This window comes from Geotrypetes seraphini, chromosome 9 (genome assembly GCF_902459505.1).
Source record: "Geotrypetes seraphini chromosome 9, aGeoSer1.1, whole genome shotgun sequence".
Lineage (NCBI taxonomy): Eukaryota > Metazoa > Chordata > Amphibia > Gymnophiona > Dermophiidae > Geotrypetes > Geotrypetes seraphini.
This window is the reverse complement of record NC_047092.1, coordinates 137,222,036-137,239,571: the sequence shown is the minus strand read 5'-3', so window position 1 is coordinate 137,239,571 and position 17,536 is coordinate 137,222,036. Positions and strand designations below refer to the sequence as shown.

At 43.9% G+C, this 17,536-nt stretch overlaps 1 protein-coding gene across 1 annotated transcript in view; it reads left to right on the top strand.

Moving 5' to 3' along the window:
- The first annotated feature begins 446 nt into the window (after positions 1 to 446).
- The window catches only part of RBP2 (retinol binding protein 2), a 51,547-nt gene continuing 34,457 nt past the window's right edge, over positions 447 to 17,536 (top strand). Inside the window, exon 1 of the mRNA XM_033959518.1 lies at positions 447 to 560. Coding sequence (XP_033815409.1) covers positions 488 to 560 — 73 coding nt within the window. The 5' untranslated portion in view covers positions 447 to 487. The remainder of the gene's footprint in view (positions 561 to 17,536) is intronic.

Here is a 17,536-nt window from a genome sequence, read left to right as displayed (position 1 = left end):
CAAAGAATCACTTCATTTTGATGGTCGCTAATTCTAAAATTCATAAGAATTATGCTCATGAGTATCTCATTGAGATGCAATGGCTTATAAACATGGTAATTCATAGCTTCTACTAGAAATTTTAGAGCTTGCAGAAGGCAAAAGGTGAATATATGCAGAAGTATAATGCATGGACTCTCATGTAAAGGGCAAATTATGCAACCCTCACCATTCATCCTCTCTGCCCTCAATTTGTTTAGCTGTACAATTTGCATGGCCTTATACCTGAAAAGTGCCTTTCTTCATCTACTTCTATTTGGACTGCATTAATAAAGATAAAGGTCTATCTGGATTATCTCTCTCTGACTTTTGAACTGTTACTATCACAAAAACCATAAAACCTATCCAAGAAGTATATAAAGCAGGACAAAGTTCCATATTCTTTGTGCAGCTCTGCTTCCAGACACATATCATCTCTCCCCTCTTCCACGCCAATCTCTTTGCCACAATGCCAGCTGATTACAACGGAATCTGGGAAATGGAGTCCAATGAGAACTTTGAAGGCTATATGAAAGCTTTAGGTAAACATTTGAAAATTTTTTTTTATAAAAGCTTAATACGAGTAGTTAAATGTTGCCTAAACTTCATATGATTGTACACAGATCTGAGTTTGTGCACGGCTAAATCATGTCTGGTAATTGGATGAAGTGGACCTTTATCTCTCCTATTGGGTAACTTGTGAAAGTATATAGTAACTGGTCTATTTAAGGCACAATTTTTAATATGTCAGGAGAAAGGTTGCTAAGAAAATACTGGTATGCAAAGCTCCTAGATTCTAATGCATTTATAAACACAAAGGAGTGAAATTATCATTCTTTCTTTGCTTTTCTTTCATCAAAACCGAATAGAACAGACTCCCTGGATTCTATATGTGGCATCCAGAATTGTACACCAGAATTTGTATATGTGCCCCAGAAGTGCAAATAAAGCACTCAAAGAAAGTTGTCTGACCAAGACCAAGACTCTAAAAGTTGAGGGGTCCCTTAACTCATGATATCAAACACGGTAGATCATTATGTTTCTATCTGGGGGAAAAAAAGCCTCAGAAACTGGAGCCATACGCACAGCAAATTCTTCAGAACACACTGTTTTAGCATATTAGATCAAATCTGCTCCTCACTGCAGTCACTGGCAAAAAAACCCCAACTGTATTATGTTTATTTTATTTTTACTTTTTAAATTTTTCTTATGTTTTTCTTTCTCTCTACTATAACCACATTCGGGATAGCCCACAACTAATAAGTACCAGCGGATTATTGCACATAGGGAGAGAGTAGCTTCACTTATTTTTTATATTTTTCTGATGCCTCACAGCTCTCTCTCATATCATAAGAAAAAGCTGACATGGCCAGTGTTTCATGGACTTATTTTACTATGTCCGCTGCCTCAGGGCATAATATTTGTGGCACGTTTTACTCTACAAAAATAAGAACATATAGATTATAATCAGTCTTATTAACTGTCTGACAAATAAATAATATTCTCTACTTAATGCAGTGTTTTGCTCCTGCTGGTATTTCAGACCCCGGCAAAATGGCGACAGCGTTCATTTTAAAACTCCCTCTCAAGACGTTTGCTAATCCCACAAATTTCATTGGTTAGATCATGAGAGGAGCTCAGTATAAGCTAACCCCCCCACCACTACCACCACCATCACCACCACCACCAACACCGAAGGTTTTGACATCTAGGGGAGTACACCTTTTGTAAAATAGGTGATGGTGCGAGGCCCAATTCACCTAGGAGCCACTTCATTCAAAATCCTTTTGGGGTGCAGCTACTCCCCTTGCACCCCACCTAGCTATACCTCTGCGCAAGATGCATGAACAAACTGAGTAATGAGTCAATTAATATCATCTAATCTAATCTAGACTTCTTAATCACCCTTTTCCAGAACAGGTTCAAGGTGATTTACATGTTAAGAAGCTCATGTAGCAACATGGGGAAATTTTACAATACAGAGAAGGAAGGTACAAAACATTATTAGGGGAGATTACATTGCTACAGAAAGGAAACAACTGAGTTACCATGTGTAAGGCTGCTGCATTGCTGCAGTGGCTTTAAGTCGCAAGGAATTTGTCAAATAAGGTTTTCAGCTTTTTCCTGAAGAAGAGATAGTTTTATTCTGTTCTTATGGAAGGTGGGAGAGAGTTCCAGGTTCTTGTGGCAGTGTACATAAAGAGGGTGTTGAAAATTGGATGCTAACAATCAATTATTCATGTTAATTACACTCATTAAAATTTGCATGCAAATCTAGCTGTGCGCTTAAAAGGCATGGTGCCTAACTCTACTAGCACATAACTCAAAAGGGTGCGTGGTCACGTGCATGTCAGTGGCATCCTGAAAACTTGCACATGGAATTATGGAATACGACCTCAGTCAGTGGCGTAGTGAGGGTGAGAGGTGCCTGGAGCAGTGGCGTTCCTCCCGCACCCTCTTCTCTGCCCCCCACCTGTTCCTTCCCTGCCCCCTTCTGCCGCACGTGCGTGCCCTTTCCCGTACCTCTTTAACGTTCCCAGTGCAAGCAGCATCACCAACTTGCTGCCCGTGTCAGCGCCGGCTTTCCCTCTGACATCACTTCCTAGCAAGTGACGTCAGAGGAAGAGCCAACACTAGTGCGTGCAGCAGGTTAGGTATTGCTGCTCAGGCCAGGAACATTAAAAAGGTAGGGGGAAGCAAGTTCGGTAGTGGGGGGCAGGGATGGAGCGGGAAGGCAGAGAGGAGAAAGGGTGCCAGTGCCCCCACCAAGATGGCGCCTGGGGTGAACTGCCCTCCCCCCCTTACTATGCCACTGGCCTCAGTGCACCTATCTTGGGTGCCAGTATTTACACCAGGTCTTACCAGAGTGCATGCTGTTTATAGAATCACACTCAGTGCCAGGTTTTTTGGGTGCTGAATTTTGAGCGTCATTCACTGACCCTAGCCCACTGTGTCTCGCTCCTTCTGAAATCTCTATGTTTTGCATATTTAAAGTAATATGCAAATTTATGTACTTTGGATCTTGTTTGGATACAAAGGGGCAAATTCTGTGAACAGCGTTCTGATTTTAGGTGGCATACTGCTGTCTAACCACCAATCAGAACACACGTTAAAAAAATTCATCCCGGGCAAGCCACCTACATTGTAGGCGCCTCTGTGAGCCTAGGGAAGCATGTAGGGCTGCCTAAGCTTGCCTAAGGTTAGATGTGGGAGTGGTTTCACCAGGAAGTAGCCTTAGAAAAGCTTAGGCAACCCTACGTGCCTCCCTAAGCCCACGATAGGTGCCTGAAATGTAGGCCACTGAGCTTATCGCAGAAGGGATCTCCCTGCTATGATAAATTTACTCATCCCCCCTCGTGAAGACTACCAGCAAGAGGGATGCCCAGTCCCTCCTGTCAGAACCCCCCACTCCCCCAACAAAGATCACCGACAGGAGGGATGCCCAGTCCCCCCTGCCGGCCTACTCCCCCTGCAGGGATCGCTGGCAGGAGGGATGCCCAGTCCCTCCTGTCAGAACCCTTACCTCAGCAAAACATCATTGGCAGGAGGGATGCCCAGTCCTTCCTGCTAGAACCCTCCACTACCACAAGTATCCCACCTGAACCCCCTCTCCCAAGCCCACCCAGAACACCCTACCTTATTGAGATAACCGGTCAAAGGCATCCTTCCTGCCTCCAGCCGGCTGGCTCGCCTTCATTAGAATGGCATGCCTGCCACTTTCTGGTGCTTTGTGAGATACACTGGGGAGGGGCCCAAGACCCTGATTGACCCAGGCGCTTAAGGCCCTTCCTTAGGCACCTGGGCCAACCGGAATCTTGAGCCTCTCACACAGTGCATTCTGGGATGCACTAGGAGTGGCCTAAGATTCCAATTGGCCAGATCCCTTAGGCCACCCCTCATGGGAGTTTAGATGACTTTTGAAAACAAGCGCTTATATTTAGTGAAGTATAGAGTTACTAAATACAGCTGAAATACAGTATAAGCTATCTAATGTATGCAGGGAAGTGGCACACAGTTCAGCTATATCAGTGGACTCAAACACGCGGCCCAGGGGCCACATGCGGCCCGCCAGGTACTATTTTGAGGCCCTTGGTATGTTTATCATAATCACAAAAGTAAAATAAAACAGTTTCTTGATCATATGTCTCTTTAGCTATAAATTACAATATTATTATTAAGACTTAGCCAAAAGGAAAGATTTATAAACTATAAAGAGTTTTACCTCATGCAAAATTGTCATTTCTTTAATAAGACGTTAACTATTTTTTCTGAGGCCCTCCAAGTACCTACAAAACCAAATGTGGCCCTGCAAAGGGTTTGAGTTTGAGACCACTGAGCTATATGTATTGAAATTTCAAAACAGATGCTACACAATGTGGGTAAATCCACAGAAAACCAGAGTTGAGGAGTAACCTAGTGGTTAGAGTAGCAGACAGAGCTAGAGAGATGCAGACTGTAACCTAGAGAGACCAGGGTTCAAAATCCACTGGCACTCCTTATGGCCTTGGGCAAGTTGCTTAATCCTCCATTGCCTCAAGTACAAACTAAACTAAAAGTCATCTGGGGACAGGGGAATACCGACTGTACCTGAATGTAATTTAGGTACAGAATGTAATTTGTAAGGTGGGTTGTGATTTGTGGAGGTGGGGGAGCATTATGTAGAGCAGTGGTTCCCAACCCTGTCCTGAAGGACCACCAGGCCAATCGGGTTTTCAGTCTAGCCCTAATGAATATGCATGAGAGAGATTTGCATATAATGGAAGTGACAGATATGCAAATCTGCTCCATGCATATATTCATTAGGGCGATCCTGAAAACCCGATTGGCCCGGTGGTCCTCCAGGGCAGGGTTGGGAACCACTGGTGTAGAGTGAAGCTGGGCATGGATTGAGTGGGGTTTTTGGCAGTTTGGAAGATTTGTGGTGGAAGGGTAAGGTAGGATGGGGATTAGGAAAATTTCCCTCCCTCCCTCGGTTTGTATTGTGGTTATATTGTGTGTGTTTTACAGGGGATTGTGTTAGGATGGTAATGAGGGGTGAGGGTTGTGGGTGGGGGGGGGGTCACAGTTTATTTATAACAATTATATAATAAGGGGGCATAAAGAGTGCTTTGGCACAGTTGGGGCATGTAAATATACAGTTAATACATGATTAAATGTGAACCTTGAAGGCGGCATCGCTGTGAGGGAAGCATAGCCTGGTGCTACCGTGGGCCATGTTTTGGGGATTGTTGAAGGATACAATTTAATGGGGAGCTAGTTTCGGCACCAAATGGCTCCTTGGGGAGTAAAAATATTATTGGGGGTTTGTTGAGATTTGATATGAAATTCTACAATGTTTGAAAGGTTTGGGGATAGAAATAAAGCTGCGGCCAAACTGATTGATCCACATATATTTTGGTGGTGCCTTTATTGGTATGAGCGCGATGTTAAAGGTGACAAAGTATGAATACTAATGTTAAGGACTGACTGGGTATATTTCTGTTATTTTTATCATTAATTAGCATCAATGTTAAATATATACTAGAAAAACAAGGGTAAAGTGTTCGTATGAAATTCTTCTAGCTTATGTTTTCAATGAATGGACTATGCTAATATAAAATATCATTTGATCCTTACAAGACATTTTGATGCTGTATTCCAAAGTGTCTGAAAACATAAAGACTGCTTATACTATTCAGTGTATAACTACTTACAAAAAATCATTTGGAAAATAATGGAGTGCAAAGAGAAAATGTTCACATTTATAATCAATATTCTGAAAAATCACCACTTCGCTACTGCAGGGTTTTATGCAAAGCCTTTCACACCAAGCATGGCAAATATTCATACAAATTCTAGTGCAACGCAAAGTGAAATCAGTGGGTTAATGATACAATTCTTCCATGTATGTACAATGGCAAATATTTCATTTGTTTTCGATGTGAGCATTTTCACATGATTCTGTTGATAAGTATGATCCTGCCCTTTTTACAATATACAATGCGCTTAATCTAGCAATTGTTATCAGTGGTGAATGGAAACTAGCTCAAGGACATTGGTTTTCGTTGTCTCCATAAAGACAAAAAATGATCATGACCTTTACTCTGTTCATCTCAGAGATTGCCTGATTTTTCTACAAAGAGGAACTCTGTGTCCTGAAGCGATGTCCTCCCTGTAAAGAAGTTATTCATCTTAGCTGAAATGTTTCTCTTTGAGCTGGACATTACCCAGCTAAATGGGCAATATTGCCAACTAACGATATACTGTTTTTTTAACAGCAAATTATTAATTAGGAATGTTTGAGATGTATTGCTTTGTTGCTTTCGGCTCTCTCCCAATGGGAGTACGAGTTGCATATCAATTGGATGCGGTAATCGAGAATCCTAATTTCCCACAATTTCCTGATTCCATTTAATTTCATGCATTAAATTTAGCAGATGGTAAGATTACAAAGTTCAAAGTGACTTACAGGTAAAATATCAGCAATACATAAGATTACATAAGATTACATAAAAATAGCCTTACTGGGTCAGACCAATGGTCCATCAAGCCCAGTAGACAATTTTCACGTTGGTCAATCCAGGTCACTAGTACCTGGCCAAAGCCCAAAGAGTAGCAATATTCCATGCTACCGATCCAGGGCAAGCAGAGGCTTCCTCCATGTCTTAATAACAGCCTATAGACTTTTCCTCCAGGAATTTGTCCAAACCTTTTTTTTCCTTCTCATCTTACCAGTGGTTTACAAAGGGCAATGCAGTGGGAGTTGTCCGCCCTAGATGCAGTCACTAAGGGAGTACGAACTAAACATATATGAGGTGTGCCAGTATCAGCAGCTGGAAGTGTGCTTCCAACTTTTCCATTGCACAGAGGCCCAGGGCAGACGGAATGGGACCATTCAGTGTGGCCCTTTAAGAGCTGCCAGTTCAGTGTTGCCCTTTTACTGCCATCATTTAAGAGCTGACTATTAAGAGCGACGCCCTTCATGCTGGATGAAACTGGAGTACTGTTGCTAGATTGAGATGGAGTGGCATTTCTGGATCAGAGGGGTGTGGGGAGGTATTGTCTGATCAAAGTGGAATGCTTATATGGGGTATGGGGGTATTGGCCCCCCACCACATGTGGCACATGTGCTGATGGGGGTGTGTGAGAAGGCATTGTCCTCCACCACATACAACACCTATAAGGTGGAGTGCTGATGGAGGGGTATGGGGAGCATTGTCCCCCCACCACATACATCACATCCTGCATCAGAGGGGTGCTGATTTTGGGCATTGCCCCACCCCCCATCACATGCACCACGTGCTGGAGCCATGGGGCTGCGCTGAATAGTCCCACAATGAAAGCGCAGTGCTGCACAGTGCCACAATGAAAGGTTTTTTAAATGGCTGTGATGTATCATCCTGAACCCCAGGGCAAAAGACTTCTTCCACTGGCTTGCACAGCTAAGGCATAAATTGTAACGTGGGTGGAGGGGGGAGAGGACAGCAGAGAATACATTTTTTTTGTTAGTGTGGTGTTAAAAAATGATCTTCTTTGAGTGTCAAATACACTAGGTATGCCACTGCATCTTACCCACAGTATTCATAACCCTCACCTATACCTTCTCCCAACCATTCAGGCATTGCCAAAATCCTGTCTAAAATAAACAAGCTTTAGTGTCTTTCTGAAAAGTTAAACTATCTCTCAGTAGCCTAATTTCCTGCAGCAGCAAACTTCATGAAAGCAGAGTTGCTGTTGAGAAAGTTCACTTGCAAATCATCTGTAGGGTTATCATATTTTTCTCCAGGAAACCCCAGATACATGACCCTGCCCCATTCTGTCTCAAGCCCCATCCCATCCCAGCTTTGCCCCCACAAAGCCTCCTCTCTTCTTCCAGATTAATTCCAGCCACATCTGGAGGGCCTGGAGCATGCATGGATGTGTGTAACATTATCCACACATGCTCAGAGGCCCTCCAGATGCGGCTAGAGCTCTTCGGGGCTTTCCAAAACCCGGACAAATGTCAGGTTTTGGAAAAGGACATGTCCAGGTTTTCCCATATGTCTGTAGACTCATCTCTTTCACACTTAGAATCACAGAGACTGTCTGAATTCAAGAAAGTGTGGGATAGGAACATGGGATCTCTTATAGCAGGGGTGTCCAATGTCGGTCCTCGAGGGCCGCAGTCCAGTCGGGTTTTCAGGATTTCCCCAATGAATATACATGAGGTCTATTTGCATGCACTGCTTTCATTGTATGCTAATAGATCTCATGCATATTCATTGGGGAAATCCTGAAAACCCGACTGGATCGCGGCCCTCGAGGACCGACATTGGACACCCCTGTTTTATAGAGAGGAAGAGATAATGGTTACTGCGGATGGGCAGACTGGATGAGCCATTTGGCCTTTATCTGCCATCATGTTTCTATGTTTCTAAACTCGCTGATCCTCTACTTGCCCTGTTATCTGTTTGATCAGATTGTAAGATCTAAACAGCAGGGACTATATGAATGTTTAAATGTACAACACAGCATATGTCTAACATCGCGGAGAGGTCAGAGGTAGATCGCCAGCCCCATTTGGCTCCATCTCTCCAGTAGCTCACCCCAGTTATGCACATAGTTTAATTTGATAAATTGGGTGCTAATTTGCACTAAATACCAATAATCAACTATAATAGGGATTAATTGGTGCTAATGGTTACTGCGGATGGGCAGACTAGATGGGCCATTTGGCCTTTATCTGTCATTTATCTCCCTACCCCCTTCCTCTCCCTCTCTCTCTCTCTTACTTCCTCCTTTGTAAGTCGCCTTGAGCCTGTATAGGTATGTGTGATGCACAAATAGAAAATTAGATTAGATTATGTTTCTATGTAATTAAGCATATAATTGCACTTAGTCGTAATTCTCAAACCTTGGCGCTTAAATCCTTTAAGCATGTAATCACAAGGGTTTATAAAAACATAAGAATTGCCATACTGGGTCAGACTGAAGGCCCATCAAATCCAGCATCCTTTTTCCAACAGTAGCCAACCCAGGTTCCAAGTATCTAGTTAGATCCCAAGCAGTAAAACAGATTTTATGCTGCTTATCCTAGGAATAAGCAGTGGATTTCCCAAGCTATTTCAATAATGGCTTATGGACTTCTCTTTTAGGAAATTATCCACACTTTAAAAACAAACAAACAAACAAAAAACCTGCTAAACTTACCAATTTCACCACATTCTCCGCAACAAATTTACAACTCATGCACTCTTAAGTATAAGATTTTCAACATTCGTCCTCCTTACCTTTCCCACAGCAATCTAGAATAGAGAAATAACCTAGTGCAGGAGTAGGGAACTCCGGTCCTCGAGAGCTGTATTCCAGTCGGGTTTTCAGGATTTCCCCAATGCATGCACTGCTTTCAATGCATATTCATTGAGGAAATCCTGAAAACCCGACTGGAATACGGCTCTCGAGGACCGGAGTTCCCTACCCCTGCACTAGGTTATTTTGCGTATTACTTAGGAACTCTTGTATTACTTAGGAACTTCATGGCATATGAACCAACGAAACAAGGGTATAAATCCCAATCGCAGTCCTTGTGGCTTTAGGCAAATCATTTAATCTTCCAATGCTTCAGGTACAAACTTCAGATTGCAAGCTGTCTGGAGACAGGCAAATCCTACTGTACCTGAATGTAACTTTCTTTAACAACCACTGAAATAGCACGAGCTAAATGCTATCATCTCTCTTCTGCCAAAAAGAAAGTAAGGCTTCCTACTTACTGTACATCTGCCTCCTTTTCTGCTGGCTTCAATTTGAAGTCTGATCATATAGTGCTACTGAGTGCTACAAGACTCAGCTCAGCTTTCAGACTGAAGCTGGCAGATTCAGCTAAGAAGCATTGCTCTCTCTTTCTAACTGGAAGCAGGTAAGAAGAGAACACTATACCCTTTGTAGAACAAATGCTCCTAGGCACATGTCCACTATATCTAATAGAAAGTCAGTGCTGTATTGATATGGAACAGGGCAATGTTTCCGGTGAGCTGTGCGGGAGCCCTCCAACTGCATTGCTTCCAGAGTGTGTATGTGGGAGGGAGGGTGTGCTTTAATACTATGTTCAGTCATTAGGGACAGGTAGATCCTCTGGAGTCCTGCAGAATTTGTCTGACCTTTGCTATTGAAAAAGCAGTATTGAAATAGCACTGCCAGTGTCAGGAATGTAGGTGGAGGATTCCTGCAGATCTTTGGAGGGACTTTTGCAGGGTCTGCTATTTCATTGCAAAGTAAAAGTTAGCTTCTTTACCATTAACCTTGCCACACATTTGTTAGATGAATTTTACTTCACTGGAAAATACTGAATCTAATATTCAAAGAGCAGAATCTTTTATGTTAATGTATTCGTACCTTTAGACAAAAGGTATGAATACATTAACATCAGGCGCTGCGTGTCAAAGCAGCTCCTGATTGGTGAGGCCCGACTTTAGTACAGGAAGAGGCGGATGGAGCATACCGCGAGTGATTTCCTTCACTCGCCGGCACTCTGGCTGCCCTCTCCTTCGTGCTCAGAAAATACCGCGAATGACCAGGACCGTGAACTAGACTGGGGTCACCTGAGCGAGCGACCTGTCGATCGCGATCGACGTGTTGGGCACCCCTGCTCTAACCGATGTCCATGTCACAGGCGCCGGTTAGAGAATCAGGTTGCAGCTGAGCATATCACGGCAAGGGTTCTCCCTGCCACGATAAGTTTAGTGGCAACCCATCTCCCCCCCCCCAAGACTACAGTTAGGCTGATTTTCGGATTGAAAAAATATGATCATATCACTGCCTTATTTTGCACACTACATTAGTTGCCAGTGGAGGCTTGGATTAAGTTTAAATTTGGATGTTTTTGCTACAAAATCTTGTTTGGACTTTCTCCCAATTATCTCATGGATTCATTTTCATTTGCTACTAACAAACATACTAGACCAGGGGTGCCCAACACGTCGATCGCGATTGACAGATCGCTCGCTTAGGCGACCCTGTCGATCGCAGAGCGGGTTCCCTTCTTCCCTTCTCTTTTTTCCCCTCCTGACTGGCCTGCTCCTGAATTCTGCTGCTGCCTCCGCTGCACAACATTTAAAAAAAAAAAACGGCTTGAAGAACTTATGCTCCGGGGGCTAACCGTGTGCTTGTATCGGCTTCCCTTCTCTTCCCTCTGAAACCGGAAGTTATGTTGGGGGGGGAAGAGAAGGGAAGCCGGCACGCACATGTTAGAGCCCCGTTCACGGGCTAAAGCGGGAGACAGGTCAGTGAAGCTTGCGATTTGCTCTTCTTGCTGCCAGGTCCTGCCTACTTTCTGTTTCCTCAAAGGCAGGACCCGGCAGCATTTCTCCCAATAGGTCAATCTTGGGCTGATCAGCCTTCTTCTCCCCAACGTCAATTCTACCGTCGGAGAGGAAGTTCTGGCCAGCGGAACTTCCTCTCCGACGGCAAAATTGATGTCGGGGAGAGGAATGCTGGTGGGCCCGAAGCAAGGAGAGCTTGGCCAGCGGCGGGCGGCTTTGGGGGCCTGTTATCCGATGGCAGCGGCAGTGGCAGTGGCTTGGGGGAGGGCAGGGAGGGAGAAAGAGGGCAGGCAGGGAGACAGAAGGAAAGAAGAGAAACAGAAAAAAGAAAGGGGGCATGAAGAGAGAAAAAAAGAGAGGGCAGGGAGAGAAGAAGAAAACGTGTTGGGGGGGTGGAATGAGGTCAGGAGGAGAGGAAGCATACAGGCTAAAAGAAGGGAAGAAAGATTGGATGCACAGTCAGAAGAAGAAAGTGCAACCAGAGACTCATGAAATCACCAGACAAGGTAGGAAAAATGATTTTATTTTAAATTTAGTGATCAAAATGTGTCTGAATTTATATCTGCTGTCTATATTTTACAATATGGTCCCCTTTTACTAAACCGCAATAGAGGTTTTTAGCGCAGGGAGCCAATGAGCGTCGAGAGCAGAGCTGGGCATTCAGCGCAGCTCCCTGAGCTAAAAACTGCTATCGTGGTTTAGTAAAAAGGGAGGGGGTGGGTATTTGTCTATTTTTGTATGGTTGTTACTGAGGTGACAGTGCATAGAGTCATCTGCTTTGACCTCTTTGAAAAAACCCCGGAATAGGAATGATAATTAACAATTCTCTGAGTACAGTGTGCGTTGTGTTTTTTTAAAATTTTATTGTTGGTAGATCATTTTGACTTGGTCATTTTAAAAGTAGCTCGCAAGCCCAAAAAGTGTGGGCACCCCTGGGTTAGAGAATCGGGTTATTAGGTGGGCTTAGGCATGATTCTCTATAGAACGCCCGTGTGCAATTCTCAAAATGGCTTCTGAGGCTGGGCGTCCTATACAGAATCCAGGCCTAAATGCTCTTAAATTATTTTTTTTTCCCAGTGGCTGCAGGCTAACAATAGTGAACATCCAGAAAAAGTTCAAATTGGAAAGAAGCCAAATTGACAGCAGTACTAGAAATGGGTTCAGTGCGCAGGAAAGTTCCATTTTAGGATGCTCTAGTTTCCATGCTGCTTAACCCCAGGGATAAGTAGTGGAATTCCCTAAGTATCCCCTAGTTCAGTGTTTCGCAAACTTTATGAGCCGGTGGCACACTAAATTGGGGGCCATGGCTTGAAGGCATCCAGAAGTGCTTGTTCACTGACGTGATGCCATGCACATATGTGACATCATCACGTTGATATTCACGCATGCGCAGAGGCCCTGCAGATAAGGTCCTGTGATGCCTGTGTGTGTGTTGGGGGGGGGATTGCTGAAAAAGATAAGACATGGAGAGGAGGGCAGACACCAGGGAGGAGGAGAGGCACCAGCGCCAGTTGACTGCCTACAGGATGTGCCTCTCACCGCGAGAGATACATCCTGTAGGCAGTCAGCCCCAGCATCTGGCAACATACCTAGAATCTCACGAGGCACACTAGTTTATGGACTTGTATAAACTTTTTTTTTTAAACTCAGCTATGCACATTGCTTTTATCACATCATACAAATTCCAGAGTTCTATTTATGATCTGAGCGAAAAACTATTTTCTTTGATTTGTTAAATGTATTACTTAGGAACTTCATGGCGTGTCACCTAGTGTTTGTCCTTTTTAAAAGCATAAACAACCATTCCACTCCACTCAGGGTTTTATAGACCTTTTCCTTAGCTGTCCCTTCTTCAAGCTAGAAACCCTAATCCCTTTAACCCTTCCTCATAGGGGTCATTCCATCCCCTTATCATTTCGGTCACTCTTCTCTGTACCTTCTCTAAGTTGGCTCTGAGATGCTGCAACTAGAACTGTACATTTCAAGGTCTGGTTGCACCATGGACCTGTCCAATGCATTTTTCTCTATTACTTTTTCACAAATTCTTAGCATTTTGTTTTCCTTTAGGCCACTGCCCCACACATAGCAGAAGATTTCAGTGTATTGTTCACTGCTGCATATAGTTTAATGATTTTGAATAATCTGATGTCCTCTCCAGATTTCATCACCACATTCATTGTTCTCATTTTCAGATCAATTATAAATAAGTTGAAAAGCACATTTCCAGTACAAACCCCCACAGTACTCCTTTATTCACCTTTCTCCATTGAGAAAATTCAAAAAGGAATCATACTGTCCATCTTCTATTTTTAACCACTTTCCAATCCACAATAAGATGATTGTCTCTTATCCCATGACTTTTTTAACTTCTTAGGATTCTTTCATGAGGGACTTTGTCAAATGCTTTCTGAAAATCCATATACATCACTTAATTGGTTCCAATTATGAATATAATTTTCTAAAATGAGACTATATAATTGGTAGCACTTATATGTGAAAATTTTGACATTGGCATTTCCACATGTAAATGTAGCACTTAGACATGGAAGTTGCCACTCTTTTCTGCAAGGGTCCAGGAAGTGACATCAGACAAAGAGACGATGCTGGCTCGACAGCAGCTTGGGGGGCTGCTGTTCACGCCAGGAATGTTACAGATATAGGGAAAGGGAAGTGGCGTACACCCAAGGCAGTGGGGGAGGGATGGGGAAGGAGCAGAAGGCACAGAGGAGGATGGATGACTTCGCCCTCACCAAGACGGCGCCCAGGGCGTACCTACCCCGCCACCCCCCCCCCCCCTCTTACTACGACACTATAGTTTGGACATTAATGAGATTATTGAGTGATTTCATTTTCAGTGATTATTTTGCTTTACTTTTGATTCTCTTCACTTTATTGGCATTTATATATATATTGGCATATGATCTAAGGGACAACATTACTTTCGTGTATTTATTAGAGTATACTGCCTTGGTGGATTTTATTCTAGCGTCCTCTGAATACTGATTACCTTTCACATTTAATTATGCAAAGTATTATATATAAAATAAATACACTCCGTATGTTTACATATATATAGTACACACACACACACACATACATACATATATATATATATATATATATATATTTAGTAAACCAATATATAATAGAAGAGACACAGGGCAGGTTTTTCTTTGTGGATTTTAAAAAGAATGCCTTTTTATGTGACTTTCTCTGCAGTACCCCTTAGAGCAGGGGTGTCCAACCTTTTGGCTTTCCTGGGCTGCATTGGCTGAAAAAAATGTTTCTGGGGCCGCACAAACATGCAAATGCTGCAGCAAGACAGAGGAGGGAGCCGGCAAGACGGTAAATACTGGAGTCAGCAGAGGAAAACACTGCATCACCCTCGACCGGGGCCGCACAAAATATTTCACAGGGCCGCAGGTTGGACACCCTGCCTTAGAGCGTGCTTCTGCTGTGCTCAGCTGTCTGTGTGGCCATCTGAAGCTGTCATACAAACTGAAATGTACTGGAGTGGGGGGTTTCACATCTTTGGGTGGCTGAGGGGATCAGTGACCACTGGGGGAGTAAGAGGGAGCCCTGCCTTAATCCTTCCAGTGGTCATCTGGTCAGTTTAAGCATGACCCGTATTCATTTATAAAACAGGTCTAGTCCCAAACATCTAAATGGTGCCCTGGATGTTTGTTACAAGTTTGATTATCCCCACAGAAAGTCCAAGTCCAAAGCCTGCCCAAAACATGCCTCTATCATGCTTCTTTAAGATTTAGATGCACTGGAAAAAAATGACCAGAAAGACGTCTAGAAAGTCAGTTTCAAAATGGCCACTTGGACGTTTTGATCAGCAAGACATTCAAGTGCCAGTTTATGTTGTTTTTTGGATGTCTATCTTTTTTGAAAATGAGCACTTTAGTCATGGTTTAATGGGACAAATAAAATATGGGTATAGCCGAGGGAAGTCTTGCCTAATCATTTTGTTACATTTTTTGAAGGTGTGAATAAACATGGGGCTAAAGGTGAGGCAGTCAATATAGCAAAGCCACAAAAGTTATATTTAAAAAAAAAAAAAAAAAGACAGAATAAAATTCCCAGCCCAAATAAACCCTTTTATAAAAGTTGCACTTGGTTCAGAAGAAGTGAGAAAGCTGACAGGAAGATATGTTTTGCCTCTACGTATATTGCCATTGTAAAATGAAAAGACACATGTAATTTGTTCAGCTTGCCCAAACCATGCCTGTGATAAACTCTCTTCTAATTTCAGCATCCCTATCATCTACGCATATTAGCAAGCTTCCAAAATCTCTGTTTACACATGCAACCCATCTGTAAATGCCGCCGTGGTTTTATTTGTAAATAAAAAGGAAGTGGTAATGAGGAATGGGGTAAGGGGTTAGGTCACAGGCAGGAAGAACAGGAGAAGACGGACTGAATTAGGGAGAAGTGGTTATTCCTTTCTATACTCTATGCTTATCCTCTCTCCTCCTCTTCCCTGCAGGCTGTTCTAGCTCCGGAGTCTGAAGAGAAGTGGTGGAACTGTGTTCCAGATCAATTCCCATGAAATTAACAGCCCCCTTTATGAAGCAGCGTTAGGCTTTTTTATCGCTGGCCACGGCGGTATTAGCTCCAATGCTCATAGGAATTCTATGAGCGTCAGAGCTAATACCACTGTGGTATAGTGAGGACGAGAGGTGTCTGGGGCAGAGGCAACCCTCCCTCACCCCTACATGCTCCTTCCCTGTCCCTCCCCCCCACTGCCATGCGCATGCTTGCTGCTTCCCACCCCACATACCTCTGTAACGTTCCTGACATGAGCAGCAAGTAACCCCCAACCTGCTTTCACGCCTGTGTGGGCTCTCCCTCTGATGTCAGTTCCTAGATGTAGGTCCAGGAAGTGACATCAGAAGAAGAGCCGATGCAGACATGACAGCAAGTTAGGGATTACTGCTCACGCCAGGAACGTTACAGAGGCACGGGGGAAATGCGTGGCAGTGTAGGTGGGGGCAGTAGGGAAGGAGTGGGGGGCAAATAGGAGGAGGGGTGCCACAATCCTACTAAGATGGTGCCTGGGGTGGACCCCCCTTGTCCCCCTTACTATGCCACTGCTTTGGCTGGTGATAAAAAAGCCTAGCACGGTTTTATAAAATGGGGAAGGGGGGGGGGGAGCCTTTAATGTGGTCATGTGCATGTATAGATGCTTTTAAAATCACCTCTATTGTCTTCTAGAGATAATACTAACAATTTTTGGTAGTCACCACATTCTCACATACGAGGGCTGTTCAAAAAGTATCAGATCTTTATTGATAAAAAATACTCGTATTCAGATACAACAATCTTATACTAATCTCCTTGGGCTGCCTCTTTTCAGATGCTTGCAACTGGTCCATCGCATTCTGCATGATGTCTTCTCTTGACTGAAATCTGATCCCTTTCAGGGACATTTTCAGCTTGGGGAAAAGCCAGAAGTCACATAGAGCCATGTCGGGAGACTAGGGAGCCTTAGAAATCATAGGTGTGTTGTGTTTGGCCAGGAAACTCCATATCAAATGTGAAGAATGGGCAGGTGCGTTACCGTGATGGAGCTGCCAATTGCCTGCTGCCCACAGGTCTGGCTGTTTGTGTCTCACAGAGTTACGAAGGTGACACATAACCTCTTGGTAGTACTCCTTGGTAATGGTTGTTTCGTGTGGTGTGTACTCATGATGAACCAAGCCACTGTAGTCAAAGAAGACAGTCAGCATGACTTTGACATTGCTGTGGACCTGCCTTGCTTTTTTTTGGCCTCTGGGATGTTGAATGCTTCCAAGATGATGACATCGACCCATAAACCCAGGACTCATCGCCAGTGATCACTGTGCTGAGGAAGTTGGGATCACTGTTCACAGTCTCCAGCATGTCCTGTGCGATTTCCAAATGGAGTTGCTTCCCTCAATCGTTAGCAGCTTTGGCACGAACTTCGCTGAAATTCTCCTGAAGCTCAAATCCTCAGTCAGAATGGAATGAACAGATCCAACGCTGATGCTCGCCTCGTCTGCAAGTTCTCTGATCGAGATTCGACGATCCTGCATCACCAGAGTCCTCACTTGGTCAATGATGATCTCATTTCTGGATGTTGAGGGCCTACCAGAACGTGCTTCACTCTCCACTGATGTGCGGCCATCTCTGAAGCGGTTGTACCACTCCTTTATCTGTGTGGTGCCCATTGCTTCGTCCCCGAAGGCCTGTTGAATCTTGCGGATCATTTCCAC